This window comes from Trichosurus vulpecula, chromosome 7, assembly GCF_011100635.1.
Source record: "Trichosurus vulpecula isolate mTriVul1 chromosome 7, mTriVul1.pri, whole genome shotgun sequence".
In the NCBI taxonomy this organism is placed as follows: Eukaryota; Metazoa; Chordata; class Mammalia; order Diprotodontia; family Phalangeridae; genus Trichosurus; species Trichosurus vulpecula.
The window spans coordinates 61,569,114-61,579,207 of record NC_050579.1 but is presented as its reverse complement, the minus strand read 5'-3'; the positions used below and the strand labels follow the sequence as shown (position 1 = coordinate 61,579,207).

General features: G+C 51.8%; 1 protein-coding gene across 1 annotated transcript; it reads right to left on the bottom strand.

Annotated features, from left to right (window-relative positions):
* Positions 1-2,792: 2,792 nt before the first annotated feature.
* PSRC1 (proline and serine rich coiled-coil 1) lies at positions 2,793-5,898 on the bottom strand. Its single transcript, XM_036769438.1, has 6 exons — positions 5,821-5,898; positions 5,632-5,686; positions 4,373-4,811; positions 3,516-3,630; positions 3,171-3,410; positions 2,793-2,890 (listed from the first exon to the last, which is right to left on the bottom strand). The coding sequence occupies exons 1-6, from the start codon at positions 5,837-5,839 to the stop codon at positions 2,793-2,795; spliced, it is 966 nt and encodes a 321-aa protein (XP_036625333.1). The 5' UTR covers positions 5,840-5,898.
* Between the last annotated feature and the right edge of the window lie 4,196 nt (positions 5,899-10,094).

Here is a 10,094-nt window from a genome sequence, read left to right as displayed (position 1 = left end):
TCCATTTGTGTCTCTCTTTTGGGGGGAAGGGGAGTTGTGGACAAAGAAACTCAAGCAGGTCTTGGGTGGGATGTGAGCCAGAGCTTCGGGGCACCTGGCTCCCTGACAGCTGCCTAATGAAAGCATCCTTCCTGCCCTTGTTTCATGACTCATGCTCACCACAAAACAGCGCCATAGCTGTTCCTGGTCATTCCTGGGGATCACAGCACCAGTGGTGAGCCTGCACTCAGCTGCTTGGACAGGAGGGATTGATCTAGATGGGAGGGCCTTATGCCCGGTGTGGGCACTGTGATGGTGACTCTGAACTTTCTATCCTCAGGTCTGGTGAGCTGTTAATGGGGCTAAATGCTTTGGGCCTCAGTTTTCTTATCCGTAAGAGGAGGGGAATAGAGTCAATCTCAGGAGAGAGCCTGGTATCAGCGTTCAGAGTGCTTGGTTCAGATCCTGCCTCCATCCCTTATGTGTCCTTCCATAATTTTGGACAAACCACTCAACCTTTCTGGGCCTTCAGCTCTTCATCTCTAAATTGAGGGTGTAAGACTAGGTGGCCTCTAGGTCCCTTCTAGCTTGAAATCTGGGGTCTTAAGACCTTCCATCTTTTCAAATTTTTCTCAGCAGTCCCCCACAGAACGCTGGGTGTGGAGTCAGGATCTGGGTTCACATCCCATCTTCAATTCCCACAGGCCTTCTGTGACTGGGCAAGTCAGTCTTGGGCTTCCATTTCCTTATCTGTAAAATGAGGGGGTTCAACAGGTAGGGCCTGAAGCCCCTTGTAGCTCTTAATCTGATTCTCTAATTCTGTGTTCCCACCAAGCAGTGGGAATGAGGATGACAAAGTAGGGATAGGGCGAGGTGAAAAACTGGAAATAAAAGCACGCAGGGCAACTAACCAAGAGCCAGGTCAGTGACCAGGCCCCTTAAGGGGTTTGTCCAGAGCAGCCAGGTGCAGGGCCCTGCACTGCATGGGTGTAATGGACTGTGTGGCCCCTAGGTGGTGGTAGAACACACACATTGATGTCTATACCCACAAGTCCATAGTGGATTGGAAAAGTTCTCATTTGGACTAACCAGCTCTGGCCCTAAGGAAAACACGACCCCTATAAACTCTGTCACATCTAGTGGTGCAAAGAGATGACTTGGCACACTGCTAAGAAGGTTGCAATCTTGTTTTCTTATAGTTAGGTTCTGTCTCAGTTCCCCGTCTAGAAGATTATGGGGCCTGACTCGATGGCCTTGGGTCATCACCCAGTTCTGGCCCATGGGCAGTGCTGAGGACTTCTGGATGCAAGCTTGGCATTTCATCAGTCAAGTTGCTTGGTTCTTCCCCATGGCGAAAGCAACAGTAGGAGGCGCCCCCTCCCTCCTGCCTTGTCCATCAAGGGAGTTAGGGGAACGGCAGCAGGTTACCATGTGTAGCAATCACATTAAGGGTTACCAAGTGCTCTCCTCACAACCACCTGGCATGGAGGAAACATGGGAGTTTCATTTTACACAAGAAACAGGCCTAAGGAAATAGATGAAGTTACTTGTCCATGATCCCAGAACCTGGTAAACGCTAACAATGCCCACGTACCACACTGTGTTAACGTATTTAGGGCTACTGAGGATTGGGTAGGTGGAAGAAGCTAGCCCTAAATACTCAGGCCACTTATCCCTTCCAAAGAAGCTCCATTTAACTTACTGATCTGGACCCTGGAAGGTTCTCATTCCAACTCCCAGAAACCTGGATGCTGGAATCATAGCTTCCCCTGCCCCCTTCCAGAGGGAAGCAGCTTTCCCGTGAACCAACACCCTCAAATCCACTGTAATGCGGAGAATTTTGGAGGCAACGGCTAATTCTGATGTGGGTTTGTTGCTAATGTTAGCATTCTCACATCCCCAGTCCATCCCACCTCCCAAACCTCGAAGTCATGCAGAAGTTGACAAAACTTTATTAAAGATGAAACAATCACTTTCTATAAGGACACAAAGGTTATTTTTTTTTAAAAAAGGGAAAGTATGAGAATTATAAAACTGGTCCTTTAGGAGCTAAAAAGTATTTACAGAAGACAGACTTTAGAAAAAGACAGAACCTGGCTTGGCCAGCCCCAAGCTGATACTGACCCCAGTGGCGGATGTGATTCAGAAACACCTCTTCTGGGAGGCAAAATACAGAGACCATGGAAATGGGCACTTTTGTAAGAGTTTTGCCCAGCTAGATAACACCTGAAGAATCAAGTCTAGAGCTGAACAGTTGTGGGGAGATGGGATGGGAGAAGATGTTACTTTCATTCTTCACTTTTTTTTTTTGTGATGGGGGGTGGAAGGGTTATATTTCACTTCAGGAAACAAATATTTCTCCTACCCTTTCAACCCAGAAATATTTTCCCTTCATTCAACTGAAGCAAGATTTCCCCTCTCCCTTAAGACTCTCTATAGCCAAGGCATCAGGGTCTGGTAGGTCCAGAACCTTGGTCTGGGTGGTAATGATGGCTGAAATGCCTCTTAAAAGCTGAAGAGATTGGAGGCTTGAGAGCATGGCCTGAGCCCAGCTGCTCATGGAGTGGTTTGGTCCTAAGGTTTGTTTTCACAGGCCTGATCTCATTACCTAAGGAGACAGAATGGGGAACACCTTGAATTGCTGTCATTTCCACCCCCGCCCCAACAATCCTGCTCTGTCTGTTCCCCCAGCTGAGTTCCAAATCCTGAAGTCCCTCTAAAAAGTAGGGAAAAGGAAGCTTTGGGCACCATTTCTGGTACCCATCTAGCTGTAAGGCCAGCAAGTCTGAGTACCTAGTACACCCCAATATACATTACCTAGTGAGTCGTGGGATTGTCACCTTCTTGGGAGACTGCAGATGGTTTCGAGAGGCAGCAGATACTGGAAGGTTTGATCTCTGGGTAGAAGGAACTTGGGATGAACAAAAGAAATAAATTAACAAGCAGACACAGGAGAAAGCAGAATGTCCCTGGAAATCATGAGGCCAGTGATCCCAGTGAGCAAAGCCTCTAAGGCCCAGATGTCCAGAACTCTGGGTTCTCCCTGACTGTCACCTCATCTTTAAGGTGAGTGTGCGAATTAAGGGGGAAAGCGGGTCTTTTGCTATTGCCCTTGGCAAGGGCAAGGTCAAGATGGGTCTGTTTGATGTTCCTACTCAGGAGTCTCCTCCCCCAAGTTCATCCCTCCTCACCTCGGTGTCCAGCTGTGCTGGGCCTCGAAGGCCCTCTTCGAGGTGGAGCGGCTTCTGGGGGCAGGCTGCCTTTCCCAGACAGGGGACTCCTGCTGGAGAGCAGTGCCTGGCTGGCAGGTTTGGGGATGGCAGTAGGCGTGGGCAGCCTGCTGGGCCTGACGGCTGGGCCCTGTGTCCGGGCTGGGCGCTGAAGGTTGTTTGGGGGTAGTTGTAGGGCAAGAGCTGTTCTTGTGGTGGAAGCTAAGCCTGACAGTAAAGAAGAGTGTTTCTAAGCAAAGAGAACCACAATCTCCCCAGCTCCCAGGACCTGTCCCCTCCAAGGCAAAGCTGCCATGTCCTTGTTACCAGCAGCAGGTGCTCTCCCACTGGGTCCCACTTTTCCTCGGGCTGGAGGGGTGATCCGGCTGAGGGGAGAAGACTGACTTCTTGTAGTGGGGAACACACCGCCAGCGGGCACCTCCTGAGAAGTGAAGAGAGTAAGGAAACAGGAGACACAAGGAGAATCTCTGCCAGGCCGAGCCCTCGGCAGGACGCTTTCTGTGGTGAACACAACCCTGACATCAGACTGAACCTGGGATGGCCTGGCATGTATCACGATGTGGAAAAGGGGGTCACAGAACAAGAGTAATTGCTCCTCCACACAACTACCCTTCAATGTCTCCCTTAGGTTTTCTCAAGTCTAAATATGCCCAAGGCAGTTGGATGGCACAGTGGACAGAGCACCAGGCCTGGAGTCAAGAAGATCTGCGTTCAAATCCTGCTTCAGACACCGACTACAGCTGTGTGACTTTGGACAAGTCCTTCATTTCTGTCTGCCTCAGTTTCCTTCTCTGTAAAATGAGGACAATAAAAGCACCTCCCTCCCACAGTTGTTGTGAGGACCAAATGAGATGATCATTGTAAAGGCTTAGCACAGTGCCTGGCACTGCAGTGCTTATAGATGCTAGTTATCATGGCGCGGTCTCTGGTCTCATTACCCTGGATGCCCTTTACCATACCTTGTTGGCGCTCTTCAAATGTGGCGCCCGGGTCTGAACACAAGCCTTCCCACTGGAATCCCCTTTGTATGGGTCACGCTAGACGTGCCACAGACAGTCCCCGGGGCCCATCCCCAAGAAAGCCTCCATAAGGGCAGGGGCCGACATCCCACGGCCGTAACGAGCCCTGCCGTCCTAGGTCCCCAGACGTCCCTCCATCCTCACCTTCTTAGTGCTAGAAGGCTTCTTTCCAGATGTGGCTCGCAGAGCCCTGCTCGACCCCTTCTTCTCACTGCTCCGGAGTCGGGGGGTCAGGCCTCCCGGAGAAGAGGCCCCCCGGGCAGGAGAGCTCACAGTGGGCAGCAGGGCTCGCACGGGGCTGTTCTTCACCACAAACGTCTCCCGTCGGGGACTGGCCTTCACTCGCCGCCCCTTGCCATCACCACCAGCGTCTCTCTCCTGCAGGGCGCATTGCTCCAGTCGAGCCGCCAGACGGTTGGCCTCATCGAGAATCTCCTCCAACTTCTCGGGGCTGAGGGGGCCCAAGCTTAGCCTCAACCCCTGAGGTTCTTCGGCCACTATGTTCAGGTCACTCCGGTGGGCCAGACCCCGCCTAGGTGGCCGCTCAGGGACTGCCAGGTCAGCAGTCTCTTCCTCCTCACGGCTGAGTCAGAGAGCAAACCTAGATGTCCCAGACCCAGGCACCATTCCCGCCCAGGAAAAGAGTGGGGGGCAGGACTAGGGAATGAGCAACAGGTCTGCCAGCTGACCCCAAAGTCAGCTCTCTGCTCTATGGACTGCATTTCTCTATTAGAATATAAGTCCCTTGAGGGCAGAGCCTGTTTGGTTAAAATATTTCTATTCTCCATGCTTACCATAGAGCCTGGAACATAGTAAGTGCTTAATAATTTTTTTTCATCCATTCAAAGTTTTAGCCTTTTTTCTTGCTACAATGGTAGTGCCTAAATGATACTCCAGCAGGGGTGGGCTGGGGCCAACTTATTTAGGCTCCAGGGACAACTGTTCAATTTTCCATGTGAGCATTTACACCTCAGAAACTGGCAAATGCTACAAATCAGGACTAGATTTGTTGTTTCGTTGATTGTCTATAATTAAGAAAGTAGTAAAGTGTTAATAATGAAGACTAAACTTAAAAGTATTCCCTGCATTTTCAGAGAGCCAGAGCACCTTTGCTACTGTCCCAACCAGCAAATGACACAGCTACCAGACCACCTTGGGCACAGCTGGCCCAGGAGAACAACACATTGAGGGAAGGACAAACGTCTTTCTTCTTCTTTTTGCTGTCCTGAAATCCCAACACAGTCCCCATCATTCCCTCCCAGCTCTTCACTATTACTGCTAATCCTTGATGGCACCAACCATCCAGCCCACTGATGCCGGCCTCCCCAAACTGCCCAGTCCTCAAGGCTTCAGATCCACAGGGAGTACAACTGCAGAGAGGAACAGGACAAAGGGACCCTTACCTGTCAGGTGACGGCACACTAAAATCAAATGTCTCATCCACGATAAACTTTACATCTGAAGGGAGAGATAACAGGTGCTTAAAGATGGCCCCTCCCCACTCCCCAAATTTGTCTCCCTAATGCTGGTCTACAAACGACAGTCCAGACTGCCTCAGGCCGATCCTCACTTCGCCACCTGGGATTTCTTACCTTCCTCCAAATTCTCCATGTTGTAGCCGGCAGGAGTAGAGTCAGCTTGAGCCAGAACTGGAAAGAAAGCAGGGCACTCTTGGGTCTTCCCTCATTCTTCAGAGCAGGCACTCCTCACTTTGCTACAGCTGTCCTGCTTCTCTGGGTTTTGCTATGGGTCCCAGATAGCAGAACTAGAGATAATGGGCATAAATTGCCAGAGAAATGAATTTTGATTCACATGTGGTTAGACTTCCTAACAATCAGACCTGCCCCCAAAGTGAAATGGGCTGCCTCCAAAGACTGGGGCCTCCCCTCAAGAGATTTTCAAGAAGCTGGATAACTCCTTGCTGAGATGCTGCAGGGGGAAATTTCTTTCACATACCTTTTGGACTACTAGATCATAGGACCCTCCCACCTGGGAGATGCTGTGGATTCCTCGGCACAATTTTCTGGATTGGCTGAGAGAGCCAGTGTTAGGGAATCTCAGACTGTCAGAGCTGGAGGGGATTCAGTTCAATCATCCTTTATTAAGTCATATGGGTCAGACACTGATGGGGGTATAAAGACCAAACCAAACAAAAAGAATCTCTGCCCCCCAAGGAGCCTATATTGGGGGGGGGGCAGGAAATGATCTGACTCCTATACAGGTAAGTAAACAATATATACCAATTAAACCAAAATGACTTGGTCCAACCTGTTCATTTGACAGACAATGGACACAGGCCCAGAGTTATCACCCCAGCTAGTTAAGAGCAGAGCTGGGACAAAGGCCTAGGCTCCCAGACTCCCCAGTTTTGGCAGGTCTGCTCTGCTCGCTGATGCTGAAGATGACGATGCTAACAATAACCGGCATTTATGCAGTGATCTAAAGTCCGCAGGCACTTTACAAACGTGATCTCCTTTGACTCTCACGACCGCCCTAGGAGGTGGGTACTGTCGTTATCTTCATTTTATAGACGACGAAACGGAAGCGAACAGAAGTAACTTGCCCAAAGTCTGAATTGAACTCAGGTCTTCCAGAGTTCCAAGACCAGAACTCCATTCTCCGCTAGTAAATACACCAGGCATCGGGGCGGGGGGGGGGGCGGGGGCAGGGGTGTGTCTCTTCTAACTCCTCCCGCTCCATCCCAAGTAATGGATGGGGGATGCTTTTCTCCGGCTTCAGCAGCCTCTACACGTGCGCACCCCCCCCCCTCCGCGGCCTCCTCTCCGCCTGCAAGTCCCCCTCCCCCGAAGCTGCAATCCGCCCCCCTCCCTCCACACGCCCCCTCCCCCGGCCCTGCACATGGCCCCCCTCCCCACCTTGCCACTTTTCATGCCCCCACTGCCTCCTGCCCCTGCACGCCTCGCTCCCCCCTCCCTCTGTACTCTCCCTCCCCCGGCCCTGCACTCCCCCTGCCCCCAGCCCTGCACATGCCCCCCCCACCTTGCATGCCCCCCTCTGCCTCCTGCCCCTGCACGCTCTCCCAGTCCCCGGCCCTGCACGCTCCCCCAGTCCCCGGCCCTGCACGCCTCCTTTCGCCCCGGCCCTGCAGCGCCCACTCCTCCCGGCCTCATCCCAACCCATCGGGGACCCTTTCCTCCGTCCTCGACATTTCCTTCTCATCTTTTGTCCCGTCACCTCCAATTCCCCGTCGCCCCCCGACCTTATCGCCCCACGCCAATCCCTAGCGCGCCCCGCCCCTCACAGGACCCCCACCTTGTGCAGCCCCTGCGGACCCTTTTTCTTAATCCAGTTGCAGGAATTGATCTCCAAGGCGCGGGGCACCTTTCGAATCTCCCAGGCCCCACCCCCTTTCCCCATAACTGCTCTCTGATTGGTAACTTCGCTTTCTTGACCCCGCCCCCTTGAAGAGAGAGGCGGAGCCGATCGGCCGGAAGGCCGAGAGAGGAGGGGCGGGGCGTCCGAACAGAGAAAGGCCGGAGAGCGGGAGGCGGCCTGGTTCTAGCGGGAGAGCGTGCAAGGGGGCGCCTTCTTCTCCCACCCGGAGAAAGCTAACCGAACATGGGCAGGGGGCGGGGCGCGGGGCGCGCCCGAGCAAATGCGCCAATGAACGCCCGTTGAACGCCCAGCCCCGCCTCCGCGGGAGGTTACTGCGTCCCAACCGCCTCCCTCTGCGGCTCGGCTCTGCCTCGGCTGGCGGCCCTTGGGCCGGGCTTGGGCTGCCCAGTCAGCGGCGGAGAGGACTGGAAAGGTCCCGGCTGCCGCCTCAGTGGCCACCTTCAGCTCAGGCCTCGGCCTACGAGAAGCCTTCCCTGATTGCCCTCAATTGTTAGTCTCCCCCGCCGCGTCTTTCTTTATGGACTGGTGGTACTGCCTTCCGCCCCTCCCCCACAGAGAATATAAGCTCGCTGAGGGCAGGGCCTTTTCTATTTCCGGCTCTCCTGGCGAAAGCCTAGCCACGTGAGGGAAACGGGGTTAAACGTCCAGACGGGGAGGGAGGAGGTGGTTTTCCACGCTTGGCTTTCCGAGATAACTGAAGATTCAGAGATTTAGATTCAGAAGGAACCTCCGAGGTCATCTGGGTCAAACCTCTCCCACCCTTAACAGATGGGGAAACTGAGGCCCAATGGGGAGGTTAAGCCATTTGCCTCAAGTCGCGCATCTGCTTCCCGTTCTTCAAAAAAGAGCATAGTGGACGGAAATCTTTTTAGAATGCAGTATCTATTACAAAAAAAAACGAACCCACCAGGAAAAATGATCATTATCGCCTTACAAAATGAGTATCTTTTTCTCCGTGCATACCGAAATCCGGTTAGGAAATGCGGACTGTGCGATCCCACCATCCTCGTCTCCTGGAAGCGAGAGAGATGCTCGTGATGGCATTCTCCCATTGAAAACCCAAGGTTGCGATTATGAACATCGGTTATTTTTACCAAGAGCTACTTGGCATTTTCTTCAAAGAACTTAACGTACAAGAAAACCGATATAGACATTTCTAATTTAGGGAAGTTTGGAGATCATCGCGGGTGACTTAAGAGGAAATAGCTATAAAACTTTGTTTTGGTGTAGCCAAAAGTTAACGAATGTTGCATTTCAAATGATGAGAAAATTGTCAAAGAGAAGCTAAAATCAGAGCCCCTTTTGGGACCCCTCCTCCCCAAAACGGAAAATTTTCACCTACAGTTATCGAGCAGCGGGTCCACTGGGGTGGGGAGGGCCATTTCCATACCCTATAACTAGTTCTTGTATCCGTTTTCTCCAGTTTTTCTGTCCCCTTTTGCTCACTTCTTAATGCAGTCTTTTCCGTCTCACCTCCCACCCGTTCCCCTTTAATTTGCTAATTCTAATACTCTGTAGAGCTGAGGAAACAATCAGGTTTTATCCCTTTTGTCTAAACACAGCAAGTAAACTCCAAGCAAGGGTCTAAGGAGTTGCCCTTGAAGCAGAGTCAGGAGCTATCGTCTGTGGACTTGGCGACATCTGTCAGGGGCTCAGAGACCCCTTTTTGCTTCCTGTTACTCAACTGCGTTAAGGGCACTTTGAGTGGTGGACAACAACCCTCTGTTAAGTGAAGTGTTAGCTACAATAACTGATAGGAAAGAAAAGGACTCCTGAGGGGGTGAAGGAAAAAGGGAAGCCTGGAAGTTACAGGTTTATGTGACTTGGGGCTGAGGAGCCATGACTGCCTCCCAGTTAAAGACTGCCTTCCAGGATTTCAGGAACTGTTTAGATTTTCAAAATTACCTACTGGGGGGGGGCGGGGTCTGGGGTCCCTGGGAGAGCCAGGAGTCACTGCCTTTCTACTATTCCACTTTCCTGAGGTGCCAGGATTAGACTTGATGGTGACTTGGGGTGGGGAGCCATATTGTGTCCACAGAAGTGAGAAGTCACTGTGCCCCTCATCACTCCAAGGTATTTATTTGCAGGCTGTGTGGGTGAAGTAATAGTCAGTGGACCACAAAAGGAAACTCATTTTGAGGCTGGCCAGAGATTAATGCCTTTTATGTTGAAAGTTGTAGCACCAGGGAGAAAAGCCAGTGAAACAGGGCCACTTTCCCTTTCTTTTAGACTCACTGTTGGGGCCTTAGTGTTTTATCTACAGAAACAGGACCAGAAATGTGGCCACCCCAGCCACAAAAACCACCATTTCAACATCAGCCCACTCATTGTGGGCCCCCTAAGGGATTGTGTGTGGGTAGCTGGTTAGAGACCTGAATAGGTGAATAAACTATTCACACCCCATTGCCCAAGTCTTTGCTTAAAGGTGGGGAGATGATCTGTGACTAGAAGTACCATTCAGTATGACAAAGCTCTTTACCAAGTTGGGTGTAAGGAAGTTGATACTATG